The following is a 27512-nucleotide window of genomic DNA, read 5'->3' on the forward strand; positions in this document are numbered from 1 at the left end:
GAGCCTCACTTCCGGGTGCATCCAAAAGTTTACTCATTCGTTGAAAGAAATAAAAAATATTGTAATTCAGAGAAATATTTTTTTGTTAAAGGGTGTGTTGGCTCGGCTTGACACTGGGTGTCACAATTAACTTTTCTCCTACGAAAAAAACAGGAGACGACATCCAATTTTAAGAAAAAAAAACGTAATTTTCTGTAACAGTAATTAGGCGAGTAACATGGAGATCTGCGGCTCGCCAAACGAGATTGTGCGGCCCGCGGTGCCGTTTGGAATTATAATTATTCTTCATTGTGCTATAACTAATACAGTTAGCATCGTAATTTTCACTGTGCACAGTTCATAAAGGATACGATTAGACGGCACGTGATACTGCTAATTTATCATGGTCCGTAATAATCAAAGCGGCATATATGTAAATTTAATTTCAAGTCCTTTCAACCCAGCGAATATTTTACTTTTTATGTCACGTATTGCTTTTGGCTGTTGGTAATGTTAAAAAAGAATTCGGAAATAGGAATTATTTTACGAAAGGAAATTCCCTCAAACGTTTCAAAGATTAGCTTTATGCAAAAGAGACTTTGTGAAAACAAAAAATGGATTTTGCAATCGGTTGGCTCATTATAATAGATAGGGATAGAGACTGCGCAAAACAAAAGGAATTGCAGCAATTCAGTCGCATACGTGACAGGATTTGAACAACCGACCAAACACTGCAATGGATTACGCAGCTATAAGCGTTTGACCGGCTTACGAGACACGATATTACCTTTCAATTTTATTATTACGTAGCAGGACGCGCGACAAAAGACGATCAACATACATCACGTGACTTCAGAGCAGACCAAAGTCACGTTTGAGATCCGACGAAATTTGATCCGATGATTTCGGTGTGACACCGACAGAAATAAACCAGACAAACCAAAAATAAAACAATCATCTACAAAAATGACCACTACAATTTTTTTGTTCGTTTTATGCCAGTGATTGTATCGCAATGAACTTAAATGGTAGGGTGATGCTTCCTCTCTTCAAAACAATTAAAAAAGAACAAAAGTTGCAAATAGAAGCCGTGGCTTGTGGAGCGACAGGAAAGCTCTTTTGTTGTTGATGTTTTTTTTTTGCATAACTACAGCAAACAAAAACGTATCACTGGGAATTTAAATTAACAGTTGTGTATTTTCAAAATGGAGAGCGTTCTTCTCTTTACGCTATAGCGCGTTCGCAAAACCGAGAAACGGTATTTGTATCAATAAAAAGAACAGAATGGTATCGCAACAACAAACAAACCTAACGCAGTGATTTCCCAGTTTAATAATTCCACAAAAACATTGCAAATATGCTGCATCACAAATAGTCTGTTTGCTGTTAAAATAGGAGGCAACGTACAGGTCATGTTCCAAGCTTGTGGAATCTCCACCCGTTGCAGTCCTCATTCTATAACAGAATTAATACAGCCACAAAAGATCTTGGTTGGAGTATGTTTATCACAATGCAGGACGATTGATGCATTTGCGAAGTGACATTCTCAAATTTAACAAAATGGCGAGCGTTAAGGGTTTGGGAAAAGGTCGTTGTTATGCCCGTGTTTGAAGGAAGCCATTGGCCGTTATATTTAGACGATGTACACGAGCCGTGATGACGCAGAGACCCCGATATAGCTCTACAAACAAGCAATTCTAAAGTTTAATAGAAGCCCATTGTTTGGATCCAGATGAAAGCAAAATAATCCCGGACTTATAATCTTGACAGGAATCGTACGGTGCTGCCTTTTCCCAGCGGAAGTATTTTAGCCTGTTTTGGCTGAGGTCGATGAGCGCTGCATTTGCAGCTGATCGTCCAATAAAAAGGCAGTTCAAAGCGCTTCAAACAATTGCTAATCGTTTGATGACCATGTAATCGTCACCAAAGCGCACGCTACAGACGTATAGTACTAAATCGGTCCGGAACGAAAATAAACACAAAATTACTTCATACGCAGGCTTTGCTCAGTAAATCACGCTTTGCCAGGCTTTGAAAAGTAAATACTTCTTCGTGTGCACGTAGTCAATAGCAAAGCGGGGACGGGTAACCAACCGTCACAAAGAGTTCGGTAAACTTAGCGTTGCCCCATTTGTCACTGCGTTCAATTTGCCGATCTGTTGTAGCAAAAAAACCTAGACAGTAAACGTGATCTTAGTCTCGCGGAACGGTCTTAGTGTCTTGAGGAGGAACGGTTAACTCCAAACGACTTACAAAAATGGGGGCGGATTTGCTTCGCTATTGGATGAAGTCGACAAATGAATCACGTGATCGGATTCGATGCCATCGCTTGTAACAAAACACTTCACAAACTATGACGTCAGAGGTAATGTCAAGAGAGGTCAGCGCCGAAAGTGACGCATTTGCTGATTGGTTTTGACTTCACATAGTCGCTTAATTAGCGATAATTCAAGATCAGTTATGACGTTTGTAGACGCGCACCGTGAAGTGCGGCGGCCGAAGCAGAATTCCGCTGCCACCGCGAAGCTCTTTATCGTGACCACAAAAATCCAGGCAGAGCCGGAAGCGCGAAAAGATACAAGCAAGAGCAAGAAGGAATTCCATTCTGGCAAGATGAGACCCAATACACGCTCTCCTTCCTATTGAAAAGGGAATTACCCGTTCGGAAGAAACAAAACACCCGTTTTCGTCCAAATGACGACCAGGACGGAAGATACCCGGGTCAGGGGACCAGTAATCGGGGTCATGGTGCACCGCCCAAATATTGGGAATGCAAGCGACCCCCTTCGGGATGTGATAACCCATTATCTTCACTGCGTTGGTTGTACAGCGGGGCACGCCAGATGGCGCAGCCGGACGAAACCTCAGCACTTCTTGCATCACGGCGTGAGAAAAGGGCGCCACCTTGTGGTCCTGCAAATCAGTGCAGGCGCTGAGGGCGAGTTGTTAAATAAAGGAGCAAAGGGTCACACAACAGGGTTTAATCAAATAAACAACAGAGCCAATAAGGCGCACGTTAGCGACCGTTTTGTAACAGATGTTGCAATGAACTACATTTATGTTTGTAACGAGTAAAATATAAATTGAAACGCCCACTATAGTATGATTATCCGTGTCTTAGCTCTATCGGTTATTCTTTGAAAATTAATGAACATTCGGGTGTTTTAATTTTTACGCCAATAAGACGCAGTTTCGTATATTGGGTCATGCAATTTTGCTACAGTGTCCTACCGTGATCATTTCTAGCTGAACAGTGGAAATCTCGTTCAAGAACCTCTGAAGAACATTTGGATGCTTCAGAAGAAGCAAAATTCCCCATAAGATTGTGTGAGCTGTGGTGTCTGTACCGGCAGATATGACGTCTGCTGCGGTTTGTATTAACTGGTCCTCAGTAAATCTGAGACATAACAAATTAAAAACAATAAACGGTTGTTTTGACTTTTTCCTTTTTCTTGAAATTGAGAATCATTGATTTTTGGTTGGGGCCAAAAATAAACTAATAAAGTTTTACCGACCACATTAAAAGCGTAACTGCTGCATAAAGGCACACATAAGCCTAGTCAACAAAATGCTTACACTTGTCCAATCGTTTGGTAGCAACAAGTAAAAACATTCCCTAAAGTGGGTAGAAATGGTTTTAATTTTCAGTCACGATGAAATCCAGTATGCACATAACTTATACACAACAGCCTAGCGCACGAAAACTTTGGTGAAACTTAAAAACCTTAATTTTTCGATTCACCCGTTATTATCTTTTTCTTTTTGACTCGTTTCCTTGTTTATGACGTCAATAAAACTGTCCACAAAATCGCGCGGTTCGTCGTGCATCGCACGCGAAGTTTGATGCTCGTGAACAATCTCTCGAATCTGGAAGGCTCGTTGTTGGAACCTTTTCACACTTTTCTCGATTTTCCCTTTAAGAAATGGTAGACGTAGTACTTCGTCGAAAAACAGCATTGCAAACAAAATTTTTTCTTGCCTGATCACGAAAAGGAAAGTGTTAACTGTATAGGCCTACTAACCTATTTCAATAGCCCAGCGTAGATAACTAATATATCGTAAATTCTAAGTTTAAACCTCTACCACTACATTGGTAGATCGCTGTTAGCGAATAGTGAGGACATGAGACGTGCCCTATCTACACTATGTGTCGCCGACCCTGCACACAGTTACGGCAAAACGTGGCGTACAGTTGCACTGTTTGTTGTAGAAACTTGAAATTTGGTGACTATTCCCAAAAATGTTCAGCTATCTGTCCATGTTTGTTTTATAAAGTTTGATTCTTGTAATTTTTGAGGTATTGTCATATTTTTGCTCTCTGCTTCCACCGTGAGCGCATTGAAGCGTATCGTTTTCGTTTAATCGTTCACGCACAATTAACTCGATTAACTGTTTTCTTGTTTTCTCTTCTCGCGGTCAGCTGGTTTTCCAGCAATTAAGCACAGCGGGAGCGCGGCGAACAAAGAAAAACTTCTAGAAATATATCACTTGTAAGTTACAAATACTTACTATAATTTACAAAAAATGCACTTTTTTTAGTTTTACAACCATGCTGTATACAGGGAGCCAAATGTTTTTGCTACTAACCTGTAAAAATCCGATCAGTTTGCGACGTATAGTTTTCGAGTAATTAACGATTGAAAACTTGTGTGCGGTATCGGCCACACATAGTTAAACTAGTAAAGTCGCTCACCCGGTGTAGGTAGGGTTAAGTGTTACCCTATTAGCTACCAGTGGACACTGGAAAAAACAGCTAATACGTTCGCGCTTACCTGAGCGTACGATTGCGAATGTCGGAGACGATTTGCTGCAAAATCGGGTTGTCGTCTTCAAACCTTTTCCCAAACAGTAATCTGCTGACGACGTTGCACGACATAACTCCCACTAGTAAATTTAAATCTATCCCGCCAAAATTCTTTCTCGCGGCTGTTGCCTCTATGGCGTCACATAGAAATCCAGCCTCATCGATAATATGATGTTTCATGTTCTGTTTTCCCATGCCGAAATCTTTCAGTGTGCGAAGAGCAAACCGGCGTTGACATCTCAGCTTGCGACCGTCGTTAGCGGACAATAAACCGTTATCTCCATCTTTAAGTTTTTCAGTAAGTTTGCTTTTCACACGACCGGAAAAGTCATGAGAGTGGCCATTAAACGCTTCATGGATAACTTTGAAACTATTTAAGACCAAAACTCGTTTCATACCTATTCGAACATAAAAAACGTCGCCAAATTTCTTGCCCCACTCTGTGAACGTCCTTTCCCGGTGATCACCCCAAAAGGGTATGCAGCCGAGAAGCGGCAGGCCATCCAGGCCGGGTGGAAAGCATTTTGGCTTGAAGTAGAACCACTTCCACATTCCATAAACTACAAGACCCAGACCAACAAGAGCCACATAAGTAAGCATGGTTTCCAAAGACCAGCTACAAACAATAAAGCAAAACCTGGAGTGCATAAAAACTTAGTAAACCAAAGAAACAATAAGAGCAGAACTGCACCAGCAAGTCTGCAACTACCCTGCCTACGAGCCACAGCAAACTTCTAAGTACAGTACACTCAAACAATGAGACAAACGAAGCAGTCTCGTGACTGGTAAGCGGTCGTTATTGCTTACGGCATAGAAACGTGTTCACGTGCTCGCCAAAGCAGGTCAACAGGTCGACACCGTTAAAACCTCAGATAAACAGCATTGAAGGCATATCTTTGATTAGACGAGGATTTCGAAAGGAGGCCTAGTTGTAGCATTAGCCAGTGAATACGATAAGCGACCTGTCGAATTCAAGACTTCAATAAAAATAAATGTCTTCCGGCTTTGTCCCCTCAAAAGCAACACGAGCAATACCCGATCAAACGAGAGATTTATATGTCAAAGGGTAGGCGTGAAAATAGCAACATGCTATATCGGTTTTGAAGTGTTTTTATACAAAGGCTAATCATTACAAACACTATATAACGTCCCACCGATCGCAGAATATACTTGATGCAACACGGAATGAGCCTGATGATCAACTTCCTTCATAACAGAGGCAAATGATGTAGGAATATGAAGTTACCTCACGTCACTTTGGGTGATGTTTTCTGTTTGTTGCTCGTGTTTGGTTTTGCGTTGAGTAACAGTTTCTGTGATCCTTAGGTCATTAATTGCTCGTGAAAAACCCACCAGCGGTTTAATAATGTCTAGTTTTCAACGTTAAAGTTCTCTTTTTTAGAGCTGTAAACGGCAACGCGAGCTCATAATAACAACAACTAATGATGAAAAACATTTTAGTAGATTTAACTGGTTTGCAGTCAATGTCTCCAGAATCGGACCGTAAACGATTCAACGAAAAACTCAGAAAGGATATAGTATTAGCACAAAACCCTCGTCATACATCTGATACGTTCTATTGTTCTCACTCTTAGATTTACAGGCACATCTTTTATTTAAAAACAGTTTGGTTAAGTTTCGTTGACACAGCTCATCTCGGGAGCTCCAATGTAAAACTGACCGTGTAACTACCCAGTACCCACACAGGTCGAAAATGACAGACGTGCTTAATCAATCAGGAAAAGGCGTAATCGGCCGCAAGGGAAAACTCACAGAGCACAAACAAGTGTAACACTCTCCCCCCTCCCACAAAAACTGTAGACACTCAATAAATGTTACCCAGAAAAATAACGAATGTCCTGTAAAAAAAAAACGAATTGTAAACACTACTTACATGTGAAGTGAATCCTCATTTGCTGAAAGCAATTTTATAAGGTGCACTATGAACTATGAAGAGCTGGAGAAACATTGCTTGATATGAAGTTGTGATGATTTTATAAAATTGCTTGCAAATCGAATGCCGCATAGAATACTTGTTTACGGAAATCGGCAAAGCAAAGCATTGCATTACGTAATCGATTCCTCTCTGCTTATCGTATTAAGTCGTGACAAAAATGTCGTGCATGCCTGCTTTGCGTGTGTTGTTATTCATAGTTGTTCAATGCGTTACAGTCTACGAAGTTAACCCTAGAAAGTGGTCGACTTTATTATGTAGCTGTCACAATGTCTTATTTAATGTAATCGTTTAAACAAGAAACAATATAACCAGTTTATACAGTTGTCATGGTATACAATTGATTCCAAGATTAAGAGAAGCGAAACAACGACCTGAGACTCATTTATCATCGAGGACATTAAGCAATTCTACAGACAAACATTGTAATTGAAGTGATCGTCCTTACAGGCTAAGGAACGATAAACAATCATTTCATTACAAAGTATATATGAAAACTAGTAAAAGAATAATGCAAAAATGACATACGATCACCAAACAGACACGCAAACAAGAATATAAATCGTCAGTGACTCAATAAAACCGTACAATCTTAGTATAAATAAACACGCATAAAACACGAAAACAAAATAAACGCAACAATATAAATTGGCAATTAATAACTATATTTGTACATATACGTCCGTGAGTGAAGTGCAAAGACGCGCTTTTTATCGTACTCTACCTTTCAACATCTGGGTAAAAACAAGGTATACGTTTAATGCGTTGTGGACGGTTTGGAGGATGTAAAGCACCTTCGCTTACGAAATTATTATTCTGCACTGGGCTCTGACGAATACTTTCCGACACTATGTACACCCCCTGCCGCAGCTGGTAAGTGGAAGTGAGTGCCGGTTCCGGACTGCAGCTCTCACGAAACGGATGACGGTTTTTTGTTGAATTCGTTGATGGAGAAATTTTCCTCTCGTTCTCACTCTCACCTTCCGAAATAGGATAGCCCATGAATCTGTCAAAATTGCCATAACTCTTTTTTAGTCGATTGAAGTGTGCAGCACAGGTTTTACTTTCGCAATTTTTTGTCAAACAATTTACAGGGGGAATAACTTTAACAACGTAAGGGCTTTTATAAGGCAAGTGAAACTTTCTTCTTTCATCTTTTCGAAGAGCCTCGTCTCGCAACAGGACTGCATCACCTTCTTTATATTGATCGTCAGACGCCTTTTTGTCGTAACGCTTCTTCATTTGAAACCTACGTTGTTCCAACCTTGATTGAATTGTTTGGTTAACTAATTTCATTCGGTCTTGAAGATGAAGGATGTGTTCACATTTTGGGGTGAAAATTGGAGATTTACTTACAAGATCTTCGGGCAGCCTAAGCTTCCTTCCAGTGAGCAAGTAATGAGGAGAAACTCCAGTTTCCTCGTGAACACTTGAATTGCAAGAAGCGCTGACCGAGGAGAGTGCATCATTTCAAGAGGTTGAATCAACCTGAAAATAATTTCTTAAAATGGCAATTATGGTCTGATTGTTTCTATCTACAGCACCGTTTCTCATTGCGTGATACGGGCTGGTTCTTGTCTTTTTGCAGCCCATTAAGCGTGAGAGCTCCTGAAAAAGAATATTTTCATAATTGCAGCCCTGGTCGTAGAGAATTGTTTTTGAGACACCATCTGTCGTCCAAACGGTGGTAAAGCAAATAAGCAGTATCTTTGGCATTTTGGAATTTCATTGGCCAACACTGCATGTAGCCTATTTCGTGTAGGTGTCACATACGACAAGAATGTAACGATTGCCGTTTCGCGTAGACCACTTAATACGTCGATTTCAACTTTCTGCATATAGGGGTGTTCTCCTCTGATGGAACTAATGCGGCACGAGAATTTCGCCTTGATACTTTTCTTAAATCGCACAAGCAACACTCTTTGCAGTATGTTTCTATGTCATCATGGCAAAATGTCCAGGAAAAACGCTCCTTTAGCCTGACAAACGTTCTTTTGACGCCCATGTGTTCACCTCCGTGAATGAAATCGTGAACAGACTTCAACGCAACATTCTTTGTTGTTGAGGGCGCCAGTAATTGAACATAACTTCTTTCATAGAATTCTCGATTCTACGATATAGCATACCATTATGTAGAAAAAGTTAACCAAAAATATTCCAATAGTGACGCGCAGCTTTGCTGTCGTTTTCGACTTTTTTGAATGATGGTCGACGTTCCTGGCTCATCCACTGAAACAGGCTTTGCAACACAAGATTTTTTTGCAGCGTCTTAATAGTGTTTTCGATTGATCATCCAGATGCTTTTGACAAAATCCATCAAACACACCTGGTATTTTTGGCGGCATTTGTACTTTCATAGCTGCTGTCAGTTTGAAACGGAAACAAGGGATCTAATTACTCTGCCCTTATAGTATCATCGGAACAAGGTCGACGGTTAATCGAGTCGGCATTCGTGTGTTTGCTTCCTGCGCAGTGAACTAATTTAAATTTAAAATTGCACAAGAAATTGAACAAGCGAGCGTATTGTCCATATGTGTCTCTCGATTCCCACAGCCAACGAAGAGATGCGTGATCTGTTCTAAGCAGGAATTTTTCGGTTAAATAGCATCGAAAATCTTTCACACGTGAATGACCGTTAGCAGCTCTTTCCTAGTTGTTGAGTAATTACTAATTTCGCTCAGTTTTGATGAGCGACCTCCTACTATGAGATATGGAATGTTCTTATGTGTGTGTGCATCCATCAAAACTCTCGCTAAGACAAGCTCGGTAACCGGGGCTCAAGCGAAGACGGGTCATCGTTGAATTTACGTCGTGCAAAAATTTCCCTCAGCCCCTGGAAAATTTGATTTTAAGGAAGTTTTGATAACCCATATGACAATTCAGCTTTTTTCAGTTCACAATTGAGGCTAACTTAAGTTTTGTTTCATTGAAAACACCTTTCATCGAAGCACAGGCTTAACTTGGCGTAAAGATGCATCTCTATTCCTAAGAAACGATTCTTTTTTTTGTCTGAAAAACGACAAACAATCATTTTAGAATAGGGAAAAACGACAGCCAATTAAAGGGGAATACCCTAATAAAGACTTTTTATTTAGGTTGAGAAAACTGGCATTTAGCTCATCGTCATAGCCTAGTAATCTAATAGCGGTACCCTAGCTTGTAAAAGCTTGAGGTCCAGTTCTCCATCTCCCGTAGTTGAGATTCGCCCAGATCGTAAACACAAACTCGTTTTAACTGCCTGTGAAGCCCCAGAACAGGCGTAGCTTTTACGTTTACAAAGTTCAGTAGTTGCAAATCTAGGGTTCTCCTTTACTTTTGCACTTTCATGTCAGAATTGGGTATTGAGAAGTTATTGCGTCATAATTTTTTTATTATCTCATGACTCCTTTCCATTCAGCAGAGCTACTTTCCTAATTTGAATAAAGTACTTAACAAATTAACCTGAGTACCAGTTTTGTAGTATTCGACAGTACCTGAGTACTATTTTTCCAGTACTTGTGTGCACTTGATTGTTGTTAAAAGACTTGAATTGGTACTTATTTTGACTATTAAGTTTCATAGTTAATTTTTTATTGCATATTAATCTTAGTTAAATCGGTTTATTAAGCTACTCGACTGGAAAATACAACTGTTATTGACAAGATATCGTGCATGCAAAGATACAAACTTTGGTTTGATGGCGTGGATTGAAGCCTCAAGTTTTTGGTTTATTTATGATAAATTAGCGTTTGAATAATCAGCATTTTTTTGTGTTTATAATAATTCGACGTAAAAATTAAAAAGTTTGGTGTGTGCGTCGATGAGCCTTGTGTATACAGGTGCCACATTTTCCACTATGGTCAAATCATAAGCTTAAGCTGTGGTATAGTATGACCAGTTGTTTTTAACACTAATTACCCTTTTGACCATTAATAACCTACTACGTTTTAAAATGAAAGAATTAAAAAATTGTTCCGTAATTTTTATATTACAATAAGGTATTTGAGTGCTTATGTACAGTACTTTGTATACTTACCAACTAGCTTGGCACTTGTACTCGAGTAGTAAAACTACCGATAGTATCCATAGCCAACTTGTGTACAGCTCTACTCGCGTGGAAAGTATAGCAAATTTCAATGAGACGAAACCAATATAGTGCTTGCAAAGACGCAAGTTTTGGCATTGTGCATCGATGGCGAAATTGTTTGTTTATTTGTTGCAAATTAGCGTTCAGAAAACCCACCTTTCTTGTTTTACAAAATCGATGTTAGGATAAAAAAGTTCAGCATGTTGATGAACCTCGCAAATAATAGACCATTGACCAGCGTGTTAAATGGTTTGTTAATACTTCGAATTACAATTTAACTTTGCATATTCAATTCAAGATATTTAAAGCTTATTGCGTTTATATCAGCTGCTTGAGGCTATAAGGCAATGGATCGGAGAACAAATTCAGAGAATTCACAAGGTAATCTTGCAGTCATATTATGGCTTAGTTTAGTTTCTTGTGTTTTTGTAAAAAAACTAAACAATTATGACTTTGTAGGTTACAAAAAGATGACATTTGTAACCGGTGGAAACTTAGCCTCTGGTTTCAGTTCACAAAAAACTGGATCAAAGCGTAAATCTAAGGTATGTTGAACAGAGCCCAAGCTCATATTGTTGCTATAAAGCCAGTTACCGAATCTTAGTAAAATCTTAAGATTTTGATGGCTTTGCATACTAGAATATTTAAAACTGGAAATATCTTAGTATGGAATGGGTGCTGATGATGATGAAAGCTACTTTCACGATGGGTTGGATGAACCAGTACAAGAAACTGAAGATGACATCATCGCTGCGTGTCCATTTCTTAGCGAGGATGAAAAGAAGGTCTGGTATCTTGCACATACCACGGATGTTAATTTAGCTTGTATATAGCTCATAACAGAACTATGAAGAGTTAATCTGCCCTTTCAGTGGAAAGTATGACAGGTTTTGATAAGAAATCACTGGCACAAATGCTGAAATTTTGGTGTGCCCCATGCAATGCTGCCTAATTTTTTATTTATTGTAAATTGAAGGTGAAGCAGAAAAACATGCTTTGCTTGTTTTTTATAAATCAGCCTGATTTTGATAAAATTTGGCATTTATAATTATGTATATTCATTTGCGAGTTTTGTGTGTGTGTCAAACTTTTCGTTACGATTTGTTCAAATATTCATCCTGGTAAAATAGTAATTACTACAACATACACTTAAAGCCTACTTGCAATATGTTAATCATGGCGAAAACATACAAATTCAGTGTTTTTGTATCATACAACCCAACATATCTATTGCAGAATTACAAGGCTAATGATGACGATGATGAAGTTGATCCTCTGGAAGCATATATGGCTGGCATAGAGAGTGAGGTAGACTGCTTTATTTCAAACAGCATGCAATTTATGAAACAAAACTTTCTTTTTTAAAGAATTTTTTTTTATATACACGTTTTTCTACACTTCAGGCTGCCAACCAAGCAGCAGAAGCTGAAATGAATGCAAAGAAGGCCCAGAAGCGGGAGAAAGATATTCGAGATGATCTCGAAGAACTAGATAGTGAAGAATTGTATTATAAGTACATGGAGGACAACCCTAACGCAGGTTTATTGTGCAAAATTGTACTCATGTGATGTCATAATATTCCATGGCAGTAATTGCATTTACTTAAAGACATAGCAATAGTCACTATTGAATAGTGGGATTGTAATTTTTTAGCAATTAATGCTGCTGTTTGTCAAGTTTTCACAGCAACAAACGTCACAACTTGAAGTAATGCTACTTAATAGCCGCTGGTCGCCAAGAACAATCTGCACTCTGAAACATAATAATTCAAGCTTATGATTTCTATTGTAATTTTCCTGATCAACCGGACTTTAATAGGTCGGATGTTCTTGGATGAGGATGATGTCGTTGAATATGACGAGGATGGAAATCCAATCCAGGTACAAACTCCGAGCAAGAAGCAAATTGAGCCACTGCCAGTCATCTATCACTCGGAGATCGATTATCCAGACTTTGACAAGAACTTCTACAACGAACATGAAGAAATTCAAAAATTAACTCAGAATGACGTCAACGAACTTCGAGCGAAACTCGGCATCAAAGTGTCCGGATTCACTCCTCCAAAACCAGTCTCGAGTTTTGCTCACTTTGGGTTTGACGACAAGCTAATGTCTATCGTAAGGCAAGAAGTATTATAATTTTATCCATTTGCTTTACTCTGTGTATAATTAATTAGCAAACTGTCAGTGCAAAATAATACCAGACCAAAATCATTTCAAGCTTTGGGATACTACTTGCTATAAATGTTGCTATTTTCTTGCAGGAGGCAGGAATATACCAGGCCCACTCCGGTCCAGGCACAAGGTATCCCGTGTGTGTCATCTGGCCGAGATGTTATCGGAATTGCTAAAACTGGTTCAGGAAAAACGGCAGCATTTGTATTTCCGATGCTGATCCACATCATGAATCAACCAGAGCTGAAACCTAAAGATGGTCCAATCGGTGAACAATTACATGTTCCAACTGTCAGAATATTAAGCCACAAGCACACTCAATTCTAAATCTATTCACTTACGTAGGTTTAATTATCGCACCAACCAGAGAATTGTGCCAGCAAATCCATTTTGAATGCCGCAAATTCGGGAAAGTCTATGGGTTAAGAAGTGTTTGCTGCTTTGGCGGAGGGAACATGCACGAACAACAAAGGGGATTGTCAGAGGGTTGTGAGGTATTTGTGACACGACAGTAGTTTCATTTTACAACATGGTTCAATGGATCACGGGGATTTGCTTCTACTACAGATTGTGGTTGCCACGCCAGGACGAATAATTGATCACGTCAAGAAAGGGAACACAAATCTCCGCAGAGTGACTTACCTCGTATTTGACGAGGCAGATCGAATGTTCGAGATGGGATTTGAATACCAAGTACGTAAAAGCATGACCAAATAGACTAATTAGGGTTGTATTGAACATGTAGTCAGATTTAAGAAAAGGCAATTATTTGCCCAAGCAAACCATTGTTATTCAACACTACTGACATTTTAGGTTCGATCCATTGCAAATCATGTTCGCCCAGACAGACAAACATTACTCTTTAGTGCCACCTTCAGGAAAAGAATAGAAAGATTGGCGCGAGATATTTTGACCGATCCAGTTCGAATTGTTCAGGGGGATATTGGTGAAGCCAACACTGACGTCACACAAGTATTTCAGCATACAACGAAAACCAAAACAACACTAATATCAGCTTCATATGGCTTTTGGACTGAGTTTTCTGCTTACTGGTAAGAAACTTGAAAATAACAACTCCATTGCTTTAGGTTGTTGAAGTTTTGCGTCACCCAGAGTTGAAATGGAAGTGGCTGACATCAAAGATCATTCCTTTCACAAGCGAAGGGAGTCTGCTTGTGTTTGTGACAAAAAAAGTGAGGACTAAATAATTCCTGCTCAATCACCATCAAGCGATTAGAACATAGCGTGGTAACTCGTTTATTTATTCTTTTAAGGCTAATGCAGAAGAATTAGCGACGAATTTGAAAAATGAAGGCTATGATGTTGCTCTCATCCATGGTGACATGAACCAATTTGACAGAAACACAGTCATCAGTGACTTCAAGAAGAAACAGGTAGCAGCAATGTCGCAGACAAAGCATCTTGCTATGGTCTAATGCAGGGATGTCCAACCTGCGGCCCGCCTGAGATTTTTGTGCGGCCCGTTAGTCATTTTCACTCCAAAAGTATGTACTTTATGTACCCATTTTTCTTGAAATTTAATAGGTTCTGCGGCCCATTGAATTATTTCAAGTGACAATGCGGCCCACTTTAATAAAAGGTTGGACATCCCTGGTCTAATGCATTAATCAAGCAGAAGATGCGATATTAAACACGTTGCCATTCATATTATTTTGACCTTTACACTGTTTAGGTTGCAACGCTTGTAGCAACTGATGTAGCGGCACGTGGTCTTGATATACCTTCTATCAAAAACGTAGTCAACTTCGATGTAGCCAGAGATATTGACACACACACGCATCGTATTGGAAGGTCAGCTTTCAGTATTTCAAAGTTACATAACAGAGTGTTTATTGTTTACGTTAAAACAACTTGATCTTCCAGAACTGGCCGTGCTGGCCATAAGGGAATGGCTTACACTCTCGTCACATCGAAGGACTCACAGTTTGCTGGTGACCTGGTTCGAAACCTCGAAGGAGCAGATCAACAGGTCCCGGAACCCCTGATGCAACTTGCAGTGCAGAATTCACGTTTTCGCAAGTCCAGGTACAAGCACGGTAAAGGAAAGCAGACTACTGGTTTTCCTACAAGAGAAAGGCCTGGACTTGGAGCATCGAGGTAAAATTTTAAAAGCCATCTGAATCAATCTGCAAAGGACAAGGCCGGCATGGTTTGCACATATTGAAACTTTTATGCCACATAGGGCCAAATCGTTGTTAAAGAGTGACAATGTTTTCTAAAACTAATTAAATACAGTTAAGTTTTATTACTAGCACTACTGCACTAATTATGCAGATTACCGTTTTAAACTTAAACTTTGTTTCATTTCAGCGGCTCAAGCGCAAATACAACTGCTGCATTCCGTGCCGCCCAGACAGGTGTTTTAGGCGGCCGGGCTTCATCCATGAAAGACTATTTTAAAAATCAGTACAAATCCAACTTTGTACAGAGCTCTGAGCCTGGAGCCGGTGCTACGTGGAACAGCGGCGAAACCTTTAAAGTTCCGAAAAAGAAGAAGAGCAGATGGGACGTGTGATTTTGTTTTAATAACCTCTGTATAAATCTCCACGACCCAAATGAAACATAATGTGCATTTGCAATGCGCCGCAGGTTGCAACAGAACACACTTTCATGAAAAGAAACAAATTTTATCATCGACTATTCGATGTTAGTACTTCCCCATGCCCACTGAGGAATCTTTCGACCTTTGGATATATGAATAAAATGCTTTTCTATCTACTATGTTGACATCATTTATAACAAATCCTGATTGTTTTCCACGGATTTTTATGGTGTTATTCACGAGAGAAACATTTCTCAGCGGAATATTTTTCATGTTGTTTTGTCCGAATAGTCTGTACAATGACAAAGAGAAGGTTTGTCTGTCCGTTGAAACGACAATATCTTTGATAATCTTGTTGATATTGTGGGATATGGCAAAATATACTGCAACGATCACACCAAGTAAAAACCCAGCAATTAGTTTTTGAGTCATTGGTCCAACTTCTGGAATTGCTTTGTTTCTGTCATCTGTAAAAATCAGGTGCAACTGAATGCCAGCGACAACTATACCACGCACTTTGTGAAAAGTCAGCCAATTTTCTATATCAGTCAGCAATAGATTCTATTTAAGTTGAATACACAGTTTTTCTTGTAACTAACCTGATGAAACGGTAACCTTATCACCCTTTAATGGTCCAACTTTGATCCTGAAGTCCGTCCATAAAACAAACGCTCCGGTACCAAATGAAAAGACCTGTTAAAGTTCAAATGAAAATTTGCTCTAGGTGAAATCTGTGCATGGAAACAGCTCAATATATTTAGTATTAGCAGAATATACGTAAAACTGTTTATGAACATAGAAGCACTCAAAAGGTATTAAAGCTAATGCCGTGCCTACACTATACCATAATCATAGAACTTACTGTTGCGATGAATGCCATTTGACCCCATTTTCTCAATTCGTTGACCTGAGAACCCTTGTTTTGATAAATTAGTTTTGGGGATGAAAAACCTTTTGAAGGGTTATTTATGAAGTTTCTTGAAAAACAAAGTCTTCCTAATCTGCTAAGTATATTGTGACGATAAGATGTGCTATTTTTTGGAATTAAATTTCCAAGGCACACTGGAACTGACCTACAAAATATACTAAGCATCTAGGAAAAAGACATTGCGTTAAAACACTCATGCCAAAACACTATGTAACAAAGCATTTCACAACTTACACTTCTGCCCACATACAATTTGGACAGTTACATATAGTAGAACGTCTTGCAAAATGTATTTCCTGATTTAGATCAACCACTACTCAGCGTTCTGTGACACTAAGTTAAGTGGATGATAAACCAATTTCAGATTTTCAAGAGAGTGACTTTTTCACCGTATGTAGATTGCATAACCCATTATTAAAGATATGCCGATACATATGTAAAACGTTGATTCTAGCTATTTAAGGTTTTATTGAAGTTAGATTCAGATTAGAATGTTGATTTAGGTTAGATTACTATGTTATAACAGCTAAGTTAGGTTTACAAGAAACTATCTTTGAACGCAGGATTTTTTCCAGTAAAATAGCGGCAGCCTACTTTCAAATAAAACATCAAGTACATGCAACCAAAAAAGGAAATCAATGTGAGCTGCTTCACTGATCAAAGTGTTACTTACAAAGTGAAATATAGAAAGAAACAGGTTTGGTTTGAAACAGAAATATATTTCAGCTAGAGGCATCACCAGTCTGTCGCAATTAACTAAACAAAGGAAGGCACTCATATTAAGCTACAAACGAAACTCCTGCACACATACTTAAGCCTGTATATATAACTGCTCAAGACATTCGAATTGGAATGAGCAAACAAATACAAGTGGTTGGTAGTAGATGCACTGATTGTGGGACCCAAAATAGTAAACGAATTGCAAAATATAAGTCCTCATATTCTACTATTGCCCTGAATTCCATAAAAGAACGAAATTATTTAATATATAGATTATGATACAAAATGGTTTAAAGTAAGGACCAATATTGAATGTTAATCACAAACACATCACGGTTTTCTAATTGAGACTCCTCTGCTAACTCCAAAAGCAGATTCAAACAACGACTTGTTGAAAATTGTTCCCTGGTCTGACACATAAAATGAGGAGGTGTGGTTCTTAATTTTAATTTTATTTCTTTGCAGTGAAGCATCTTCAGTAGGGAAAGTCAATACTTTTTGCCTGCCGATGAGTCGATAAGACACCAAGGTAATTGTTTGTCTATCAGTTGACAGCAGTATCTTCTTTACTGTAGAGTTTACAAATCTTGTCGAAACGTAATAAATAAGACCGGCTGTTGCTAAAAATATATATGGAACAGCTCGTCCAAAACTGCCACCGTAGATTTTTCGTGAACTTGAATAATCCTTTGCGACTTCTTCATCCATATTTTCATACAACTCTCTCAGATCAATTGCTTGCAAAGCTGAAATCCCAAGAGCAATTACCTATCAAACATCATTATATGTCAAAGTTGAAGTGGAGTTGACCGCTGATTGCGGAAAGTATAGCACAAAAACACGCAACATTTGACAACGCTTACACTGAATTTTTTTCATGCAGATTAAGATTTTTAATAAACAGGTACGTCAAATTTGGCTGTTTGAATTTCAATTTATTATAAACATGTTTAAGACCAATGACCCTATCATATTATGCTAATGCTTTAGACTCTGCATGTGCAATTTTGCACTGAAAACTGCGATGCTTTCCAGTCTCAGTAATTGTGGCATTTAACTGCTTTTGTTGTTCTGTTAATTAGTCATGATTTAATCTAAAATTTAGCAATGCAAAATAAAAACTGGAAAATATATCAAAACTTAGTTATATATATATCAATAAAATAAATATCAAGAATTAACTCACCCCAGTCAATGCAAAAAGTCTAGGTAAGCGCAGAGAATAATTTAAATGATTGTAAATTAAAAAAGCTTTGTCTGCTGTTTGATTGTTTTCTGCCGGGGCACTGTAATAACGGCATGATCTTTTCCACAGTTGTTTTCGTAAATGAGCGGAACGTTGATGCACTATTCGCTGAGCACAAGTACACAATGTCCCAGAAGAAAATTTCAACGAAGTGCACGGAAGTTTGCGAAACAGAACAATCATGTTGCTGTTATTTAGACAGGCTAAGAATTTCGGATTTAGAAAATAATTAAGTTTAAATAGAGTAGGTAAGCAGAAAATTTACTAACAATTCAAAAAAGCAGGATGAGCATCGAACGTATTGTTCGTGTGCCTACTTACGGCGATTTATCTCACTAACGCTGGTTTGCAAAACAATATTTCATGATGATATTGACATTTGATATAAAACATAATACCAACAGTATGCTGAACAAAGATCATGGATATTGAACGCCAGAAACCTAACGCTTAATACTGAAATAAAAAAGATTTTGATTCTAATGCCAAACATTCCCACATTGAGGGAATTACCCCATATACATTTTCATTAAAACGTCATTTCTGATCTCGTGCTGCTTGAAGTGGTCGCAAAGTGGACCTCATAATCATACTCATAAATGATACAAATTGATTTTTTCAATTGATTAAAACGTTTTGTATGTACCGCTTCAGTAGCTTGGCAAGCAATTATGCAACAACCAAAACGTCACCTCTGATAGTATTGTTACCACAAACAAAAGCAAGTAGGTTATCGATTTTAATCCAACAGTAAAGTAATATTTTGCAATTGTAGCTATTTTGATAATAGCAACCAGGCAAACATATTGAAACTGTAATATTACCAGCGTAAAAGTAGTATTTAAGGTTGTATTTCGAATAAAAATTTTCTCGCCTTGTCCACTTGCTGGTAAAAGATTTGTAACCTTTATGACATGCGCCTCTAGCGTCTGTTACTATTATCGTCTTGGAGATCGTAAGATGCTTGTTTTGGCTCAGTGAGGGGGAAATATGAAACGTTTTTGTTTTAAAATCTTGTAAAAGTTGTTTGTACAAGAAATACGATGAAGTCTGCCAAAGTACGATCACTTTCTCCAATAATGGAGCGCCACACGCCGCAGCATCCATTACCAGATGAAATTAAGGCAAGTCCTGTTCGGATTGTTTACTTTGTGGTTGTATTATTTCAGTACTTATAGGCTAGCTGTAAATACCGGTATGTATGGAAAAAAAACATTGGCTAGGACAAGGTAGGCCTAAGCAATGGAAAGAATTAAACAATATTGTGTATTCGGGTTTGTGTTTCAAGTAACAGGTTACACAGTATGGAACATTCTGTAATTCAAATAAAACTGAGCAGACTGGCAAATGTCTGAACGTGAATGTCCTTCTCAAAAAACGTTATTCAAAATTTTTAAGCTAGCAAGGCTATAACTTATGCTCTTCTTAAAGTCTATGATTGTTTGGATTATTGCGATTTTCGTAAAATAAGTTAAAAGTGATATTTGCTGAAATTCTTAACAAACGAACTAAAATTTGCAGAAGTTGCCTCAAGGTGAAACTGTTTGTCATTTCTGTGGAGTGAGCTACCTCATTCATCATGAGATTAAAAAACTGGAAGATCTTGTTGCTCAGCTGGAAGAGGAATTGGAAGAACGCAGAGGTGCAGTCGTGAGAGAGCAAAAACTGAAGATGGAGTTGGATAAAAATAAAAGTGCAATAGAAATCATGAACAAGCTTATTGCTGAAAAAGATTCAACGTAAGTCAATCTGTGGTAGGCTACACACCATCAATTGTTACAATAGACATTTTTTGTCGTGTGATGACTGTTTAGTTTGGTTTAATGTTTGCCTGACTTAAAAGAATGTCAGTTTTCAACAAGAAATAGTGCTTGCAAAAACACAAATTTTGGCATAAAGGTATGCACGAATATCTAAACTCTGTGTATTTTATAAAAATTGGCATTCAAACAGCCGAATGCTTTGTTTGTTTATTACAAATTAGCAAAGTTTTGCATGTGTGTTGATGTGCTTTGTGTGAGCACGTGCCTCACTTTCCACTCGGGTATATTTGGTAAGGCACAATTGCTTTTACAATTTTACTGAATTGCTTCGTTTTAGAATTGAAAAAATTACAAGGGCTGTAGAAGAAACAAAATCAGAAAATGAACACTTATCTGAAGTAATTATAAAAGAAAAGCTTAAAACCGATGAAGCCAAACAAGCACTAAGGTGATTTAAATACTCTTAGAATGTTTTTTCAAACATTCAGTTAAATTTGTAAGCGTATTAGATTTTTCATAATTCACCAATTACCCTCACATTTAGGGCCTACTAATAATTTATAACTTATCGCATTGGAGTAGTTTTACAGTAGCAGCAGCTGTAATTCTGTTGTTTCAAGATTTTAAACCATGCCATGTTTTCACAGAAACTATAAAAAGGAGATTGCAGTGAAATTGTTGAACTTTCAAAATGCATCACGATTGTTAAAAACTGATCTGTGTGGTTTACACGAAGAAGTAAAGACAAATAAAAACCAGTTAAACAGTCACCTTGCTGAATTATTCTCCAAACTGCCCCTTTTGTCCGCTGCTTGTTCTGCAGGTATGGTTTACAAACAAAGCAACCAGCTAGACCATCTTGCGTGTTTTACGACTTGGGATTTTGCCATTTTATTAATTGTTCATAGACATGTTATAACTGTTGGCCTGGTATTTTGTTGCTTCACAAAGTTAATAATGAAAAATATATGACCTGATACCAAACTTGAGTTTTTTGAACTAATCGTGCATGTGCAGAATATCTGTCCGCCTTAAATACTGATAAAGAACTGAATGCGAGTATTCAGTCAATGGAGTCGGATTTACAGTACTGGCAATCCAAGTGTGCAGCTACGGAAAAGGAAATGACGAATTTGAAAAATGATTTTGAATTTTATAAAACAAACAAAGCAGCTTCTGATGAAAACTTGAAAAAGCAGTTGACCGATTTACAGAATGTTAACCGAGGTATAATAATATCTGTACTTAGTAATGAAATTTCATCAATTAATTTCAAATAAAATAGGAAAAATACTTGCAGTTTTCGCTTTAATTTTACTACATCACTTTTCTCAGCATGGATTAAGTTTTTTTCTTTTTATCAGAACTTTCAAAGTCAGTAAAAGCGGCAGAAATGCTCGCAAAGTCTACTCAAGCAGATACGGCTCTACTGGAAGAAAAGTTAAGGTACAGTTTTTTGATCACATTCTCAATTGGCAAAGGTCTGCTTGAAAAACTAGAGTTCAGTGTTTTTTAATTGATACGCATAAGTGGTTACATATAACGTAGTGTGCTATGCGGTACTTTATAGGTGATAACTAACTACATAAGCTATGTGTATTTTTTCAGAAAGAAACAAACTGAGCTTCAAAATGCAACCATAAAATTACAGAAAACAGAAGACAACGCTGACCGTACTATTCAAAGGTATATGCTGTCGAGTTACAAGGCAATAAGTTCTAGTATTGCGTATTCTACACCCTTTATGCCAAGAGGACCCAGATGTTGACTGCGTGAATTTTACATAATAGATTAAACCAAGACTGTCGGGATTTGGAAAAGGAACTCGCTTCAGTTGAAGAAGAGTTAAAAAAGATGAGTTTAGAGCAGAAAGCGAGAGAAAAGAAAGAGCTTGAACTCTCGCGAACCGCTTCTTTAAATTCAAGTCATCTGGTGGAAATGGAAAATGCTTTGGCCGAAGCAAAAGCAACCAACAAGTCTTTGATGGAAGAAAGGTTGTTTCACATTTTATTAACAATGGATTGATGCGTTTTTGCTGCATTTTTGTTTTTTTATAAAATGTTTGAACACAAATTTCTTAGGACAATATTTCTGTAGAGAGTAACTTTTGCATTTTAGTAACTGCTAGTTTGTTTGTTTGCTACAGACTAAATTCATTGTGCATGAACCTCATTTTGTCATGTTTTTTTTTAAATATTCGACTCAATATGTATCTTAAATTTTCTCCTCCTACAGAGAACTTATGGTGACCTCTCACCAAAATCAAATACAACAACTTCGAGAGAGTTTTAAGAGGAAGTTAGAAGCCTCCGAAGGTCTTCCGGTCAAAGCTCAGAAAGAGCTCCAGTTGGCTGAAGATCGTCATCGTGAAAATATGTCTGCCTTGGAACAAAAATTACGCGATGAATTCAAAATAGAACTGTGTGTTGAAAAAGACAAGCACACAGAATCAATTCTGACTTTGAAAAATAAACATAAGATAGAACTGAACAAGGTAATAGTTTTTTGCCTTAGGTTCATAGTATTATTTCATAATATATACATTAGTTATTATTTTCATGTAATTGATAAAATTGAGTATCTTGCGTTTTTGCAATATGTCTTGCAGATTATGTCACAATTGTGATTCCATAATTAAATATTTTATTAAGTAAAATGGTCTTGTTGATTTTAGCAAATAGCTGGTTTGCAAAAAGAAATTAATCCACTTCAGACTGAAATTGCCACATTACAACAAAAAGTAGAAATACTTACGAAAAATACCCAAGAAAAAGAAACTGAATTCGAAGAAGGTTGGAACAGCATACATTGCTATTGACTTTATTATTGATATTATTTGTAAACTTCTATTTCGTTGGCAAAAAGCATACATTCAAATTAATTGGTCTTGGTTATTTGCACTTTTAGTTTAACTTAAAAATCAAAATTCCTTATCTAACTTTAAACCTAACTTTTTTGAAATGAAGCCTAAATTTTTCGCTTTTTTTTTACCAATCTTGAACATGGCTATCTGTAAGTAAAATCATAATTTTAATAATTTTCGAACACAGAAGACATTCAGATTTTTGAAATACTGTACAAATTCTGCATCACCAATACATACAAATGTGTTGAATAAATAACAACCTTGCAGAGAGGAGCAGTCTAAAGAAGATGCTGCACCAGCTGGAAGAGAGGATCACTCACATGACTGGAGAACAAGAAGATGAAGTTGCTCTTTGCAAGCTGGAAGTTGCGACGGTAAAAGAGAAGTATCTGGAATCAGAGAAGCGAAATGAGGATCTGGAGAGGAAAACGATCTCAATGAAGGAAGAGGTGACCTGGGCAATTTTTAAGAAAGAATGCACAATACCCACCTCCACTGGCGTAATTGGCGGCTATTGTACGTATAAATGTGAGAAAAGTTTTCCCTTTGAGGCGGGCTGACCAGTAGTGAGGATTTTAGACGTGGCTTTTAATATGCCCAAGCATGAACCCTTCACTATACAGACTGTTATTATTATCATAACGCAGAATGTACGGTGTGTATTGTGCATGGGCCAATGTTAGGAGACATGAAGATTTAAGATTGTTATTTTAAAACATCTTTTTTCTGGGTCTGTGACGGTATGTTCCCTCTTCTCAGATCAGCCTCCTTCAAGACACGGTTAGAAGGGAATGTGAGGAGAGGTTTGAGCTTACTGAGGCTTTAAGTCACGCAAAGGAACATTTTAAAACATGCCAGGTTTGTGCGATCTGTATGGAGTTGTCATTGAATTTCCTTATTATCTCCAGTACATGCTTCACGTCAGATACGTATGAGCATTGAATAAACACTTTATTTTATTAGTTGTGCCGGGCGTTTCAAAAAATGTGATGTCATATATGTGATATTTATGTACAAACAGTGTTTTTTAAAGTTGTTTTTGGGGACCGAAGCGGTCTTAAATTTCTCCAACTTTTTTTTTTAAACTTGGTACTTCTGCAACTACAGCATAAAATTATCATTTAATCTTTAAAATGCACGGTCTCGTAAGGTTCTTTATTCATATTTTCCAGGTGTCAAACCCAGTTGTTGCCAGCAACTCAAACAATGCATTCTACCCAGTGTCGGCCGTCAATAAACTAAACCCTTCCACGATCGACAGCGAACAGAATCGTTTGTCGAATAAAATTCTTCGGACATTAGAAATGGATTCTACGGCGTCACCCAGGGCTCCAGGGCAGCATCTTCCGTCTTTGCGATCTTTGCCGGACGTGCTACCCAGGAGAGAGCTGCATCACCTGAACAATAACAAAACAACGCCGTCCCCACCTTCGGAAGCCACTGCTATCAGCGCATCTGCCCATGTCAGGGATCTCTCCTTTGGTTCGGTTGAAATTTCACCAAAACGCAGTCTTAGCGGCGGTTCTCAGGTGAATGGGCACGTAGCCGGCAAGACCTCGCTCTTTCCCAGCGCATTGCCGCATTCCAAATCGGCTGATAATGTCGATAATGTTCGCAGGCGAATAGCAGCGGCAATTAAACGGAAATAAATTGTTCTTGTGTTTCATTTGTTGTTGTTGTAATAAGAATAAAAACGAGTCTTCCCCGGACGGGAATGTGTGTGACTGCCATCCAGTCGTTTGTTGAATATCGTGAAAAACTGAACTAATGCGACGGCACTTCGGCCCTGGTAACGTTTTGTTCACCGATAACACGTTTACAATGTGGTCTGCTCTTTTCCTTTGCAAATTGCTGGACTTATTTTTCTGAAATTATCAGTGAAAGTTTTATATCTTTGCTGATGAAATCACGAATAAGTGGTTCCATGAAAAACGTTGAAAAAAAAAGTGCCGTTAGGTAGCAGAAAAGAGCCGAGTTGCGATGTCTCATGTTTGTGTCGAGACGCCTGCAATCACAATTCGACCGTTTTTACGATGCACGGCCACGCCAAAAATGCCTAAAATGGCACCTGACCCCAACCCGGGAGCACCAAAGCAGTAATTAACGGATTTTCAGCTCACCAACTCCTTTTCTGGCGCCATGTTGGCTGGCAACGTAATAAAGTTTGGAGTTGGTTGGTTTTAATCATAGAACGTTTTATTATGCGAAAGATAGTCAGATGAAATATCACAAAATAACTTACACACGAAGCCCAAGACCTGGTTTTTATTTGAACACGCGTGTGGACGGGTTTGACGTGTTATATCATTCCAGAGGGAGCAAATTGACGGGCATCAATAAAAAACCTGATGTGGAAAGTTCCGGTTGCCTAAAGAAGATGAACCCTGATGAGGCGTAAACTAAAATGGAAAGGATTTCATCGCTCATTTCAAATCTTCGTTAATGCCGATATACGATTATTGAGCCATACTCGAAAGATGTTACGTCATCAAGTACAAAAAAGTAATATTTTAATGAGCGGCTGATGCTAGGAAAAATCTGGGAATTTCCGTCTTCGTGGCAATAAGCCGAAAATCAATTTCCAGCCTATCCACGTCATTAACGTGAAAGCAATTTGCCTTTATTGAAGCTGATGTTTTCTGGGCCGTGAGTCTTTTGTCGATTGATATAATATTTTTAAAAGCAGTGCTGCCTATACCCGGCATGACACGTACGTACGGTCTATGAAAATGGTAATTAATTTCGACACGTCCAATCTAAATTTCAATTTTTTTACTCTCAAGACTTTGCAATGCACGATTTGCACGCGCATAAAACTTAAATTTTGCTTCAAATTTGCACTGAAAAACTATTCTGTAGTAAAATTAGCTGTTACAAATTTTACCGATTAATTTGACGTCATACGCATGATTGCAAACCGTAGGATTAGATATTCGACTCCAAAGGGTCAGTCGGGGCTACAAGCCCTCTGCTTACACAGATCATTCTCCACAGCTACTTTAATTTGATTTCGCTAGACTAGTCTGGCTTCGTACTCATACAAGGGAAAGGCTTCGGAGATCGGATTTTCTTCGAAATTCAATGCATTGATTTTTGATTACGCTGTAGACGAGTGCACTGCGCAAGTCTTAGCGCTGAGCTGATTTACAGGACAAACTGTAAGAAAAAAGTTGATCATGAAAACTATGGTTATTTGTATAAACTAAACATATATGTTTGTGTGTGCAAATTTGGGTAAACCATTGAACTGGAAGTTTGTGAGTTAAATCTTGAATCAAAGCGCAAAAGAAAAAATTGTACAATAGTATTATTTATAATGGTTTTTGATGTTTGGTGGTTAGGTGCGGTTATTGTTAAAGATACTATACAGTTATTTTACTCAAACTATGTCTAATATCACAGATAAGCTATATCCGTTCAATCTGTGCTCAGTTTGCCCCCAACAAATAGTCCAACTCTTCGATAAAACACTTAAAAATCTCAAGTAAATGAAAGTTCCAAGCACCACCAACACCTTTCGCGCTGTATTTTCAATCAGCTCGTCTTGACCTATATCTTGACTTCAGCATTTTCAACGCAGTTGTTATACGAGGTCATGGAAGTTGGCTTGCTTAAGCTGTTACTTCAAGGCTTTTATTTTATTTTATTTTCAGAAAGGCGGAAGTGTATTCTGGATGTTTTTTTTTCAACTGTGTTTGCACTTAGGATGAACTTTCCGAGTGACGGAATAACTTCTCGGACGCAGGCAACGGCCTATCTAAATATTGAACAACATCACAATAGGCATAGACAACACACTATACTACCGATGACATGTTTAAAAAATCCTTTTAAAATAATCTTTTTTGTTGGTTCACAATAAAGACGGCAACTTACAGTTTAGAAATTAAAGTGAAATGGAGATTAAAGTTTGCTTTTGACACACAAGCAATATACTTATGATTTTTTTCATTTTTTCTACTTTTGATTCTTTTGTTTGTCTCTTTACTTGACCCTATGTCCTATACCAAGCATGCTTTGGCTAAGGCCGTGTCCTGTTTAGTTAAGTGTCGTTCTCCTAGGTATAGGCGTCGCCACGAGCGCTCAAGTCAAATCGCTAAACTCCAGGAGTGCTTTTTTATTATTTTTGCAAGGACTTCGCCCGACGCGGGCTTCTAAATATAGCTTCAGACGCGGCAAAATTTTAATCAATTAAAGGCGTAGTCATACAGAACCTTGCAGCCTACAACCTTGAAGCTACAACTGTTAACGCTGTTCTTAAAAATGATTTCGGCAAAACAATAACGCAAAAACTTCGCACAAAATTGACGCAAATATACGTTTTGCATCAACCAAGATTGCCATGTTCGAAAAACTGGCCCTTTCGGCAGAAGAAAGCTTATTGGATATATTTATAAAAATTTACAAAGCAAACTGACCACGTCTGTATTGAGTTGTCCATAAAGTCAA

The 27512-nt window shown here is 38.0% G+C and overlaps 4 protein-coding genes across 5 annotated transcripts; 2 read left to right on the forward strand and 2 right to left on the reverse strand.

Moving 5' to 3' along the window:
* Window positions 1-762: 762 nt before the first annotated feature.
* On the reverse strand, window positions 763-5503 carry LOC143445787 (cytochrome P450 2C20-like). Of its 2 annotated transcripts, XM_076945108.1 has the most exons (5): window positions 5182-5503; window positions 4752-5067; window positions 3722-3958; window positions 3211-3376; window positions 763-2892 (listed from the first exon to the last, which is right to left on the reverse strand). In XM_076945108.1, the coding sequence occupies exons 1-5, from the start codon at window positions 5429-5431 to the stop codon at window positions 2434-2436; spliced, it is 1428 nt and encodes a 475-aa protein (XP_076801223.1). In that variant the 5' UTR covers window positions 5432-5503; the 3' UTR covers window positions 763-2433. The 2 variants fall into 2 exon arrangements, with proteins under 2 accessions (XP_076801223.1, XP_076801221.1); XM_076945106.1 differs by having other exon boundaries at window positions 4752-5500.
* Window positions 5504-9877: 4374 nt separating this feature from the next.
* Window positions 9878-15719, forward strand: LOC143445821 (ATP-dependent RNA helicase DDX42-like). Its single transcript, XM_076945153.1, has 15 exons — window positions 9878-11184; window positions 11263-11348; window positions 11469-11588; window positions 12040-12111; window positions 12207-12342; window positions 12622-12925; window positions 13067-13245; window positions 13323-13471; window positions 13545-13670; window positions 13791-13949; window positions 14066-14170; window positions 14252-14371; window positions 14671-14789; window positions 14862-15095; window positions 15309-15719. Exons 1-15 carry the CDS (start codon window positions 11151-11153, stop codon window positions 15511-15513), a joined length of 2148 nt encoding a protein of 715 aa, XP_076801268.1. The 5' UTR covers window positions 9878-11150; the 3' UTR covers window positions 15514-15719.
* Window positions 15502-17521, reverse strand: LOC143445822 (uncharacterized). Its single transcript, XM_076945154.1, has 3 exons — window positions 16403-17521; window positions 16140-16233; window positions 15502-16007 (listed from the first exon to the last, which is right to left on the reverse strand). The coding sequence occupies exons 1-3, from the start codon at window positions 16631-16633 to the stop codon at window positions 15646-15648; spliced, it is 687 nt and encodes a 228-aa protein (XP_076801269.1). The 5' UTR covers window positions 16634-17521; the 3' UTR covers window positions 15502-15645.
* A 1867-nt stretch (window positions 17522-19388) lies between these two features.
* Window positions 19389-24772, forward strand: LOC143447202 (uncharacterized). The gene is made up of 13 exons (XM_076947174.1): window positions 19389-19558; window positions 19956-20173; window positions 20535-20645; window positions 20845-21020; window positions 21215-21424; window positions 21562-21643; window positions 21806-21883; window positions 21988-22191; window positions 22433-22691; window positions 22872-22989; window positions 23331-23512; window positions 23823-23921; window positions 24236-24772. Exons 1-13 carry the CDS (start codon window positions 19478-19480, stop codon window positions 24710-24712), a joined length of 2295 nt encoding a protein of 764 aa, XP_076803289.1. The 5' UTR covers window positions 19389-19477; the 3' UTR covers window positions 24713-24772.
* Window positions 24773-27512: the final 2740 nt, after the last annotated feature.

This window comes from Clavelina lepadiformis, chromosome 2 (genome assembly GCF_947623445.1).
Source record: "Clavelina lepadiformis chromosome 2, kaClaLepa1.1, whole genome shotgun sequence".
Taxonomy (NCBI): domain Eukaryota; kingdom Metazoa; phylum Chordata; class Ascidiacea; order Aplousobranchia; family Clavelinidae; genus Clavelina; species Clavelina lepadiformis.

Bases quoted from the DNA above. Each gene is read 5' to 3' on its own strand.
- LOC143445787 (XM_076945106.1), bottom strand. From the start codon at position 5,431: ATGCACTCCAGGTTTTGCTTTATTGTTTGTAGCTGGTCTTTGGAAACC. The intron at 3,959-4,751 runs GTAAGCGCGAAC...TTTCGTGATCAG, and splicing joins ATTCGCAATCGTACGCTCAG to GCAAGAAAAAATTTTGTTTG. The intron at 3,377-3,721 runs GTGAATCGAAAA...GTTATGTCTCAG, and splicing joins AAAGAAAAAGATAATAACGG to ATTTACTGAGGACCAGTTAA.
- LOC143445821 (XM_076945153.1), top strand. From the start codon at position 11,151: ATGGATCGGAGAACAAATTCAGAGAATTCACAAG. The intron at 12,343-12,621 runs GTTTATTGTGCA...GGACTTTAATAG, and splicing joins GGAGGACAACCCTAACGCAG to GTCGGATGTTCTTGGATGAG. The intron at 12,926-13,066 runs GCAAGAAGTATT...ATTTTCTTGCAG, and splicing joins AAGCTAATGTCTATCGTAAG to GAGGCAGGAATATACCAGGC.
- LOC143445822 (XM_076945154.1), bottom strand. From the start codon at position 16,633: ATGCTTAGTATATTTTGTAGGTCAGTTCCAGTGTGCCTTGGAAATTTA. The intron at 16,234-16,402 runs GTAAGTTCTATG...GAACTTTAACAG, and splicing joins AAATGGCATTCATCGCAACA to GTCTTTTCATTTGGTACCGG. The intron at 16,008-16,139 runs GTTAGTTACAAG...TGATTTTTACAG, and splicing joins TAAGGTTACCGTTTCATCAG to ATGACAGAAACAAAGCAATT.
- LOC143447202 (XM_076947174.1), top strand. From the start codon at position 19,478: ATGAAGTCTGCCAAAGTACGATCACTTTCTCCAATAATGGAGCGCCAC. The intron at 20,174-20,534 runs GTAAGTCAATCT...GCTTCGTTTTAG, and splicing joins ATTGCTGAAAAAGATTCAAC to AATTGAAAAAATTACAAGGG. The intron at 21,884-21,987 runs GTATATGCTGTC...TTTACATAATAG, and splicing joins GCTGACCGTACTATTCAAAG to ATTAAACCAAGACTGTCGGG.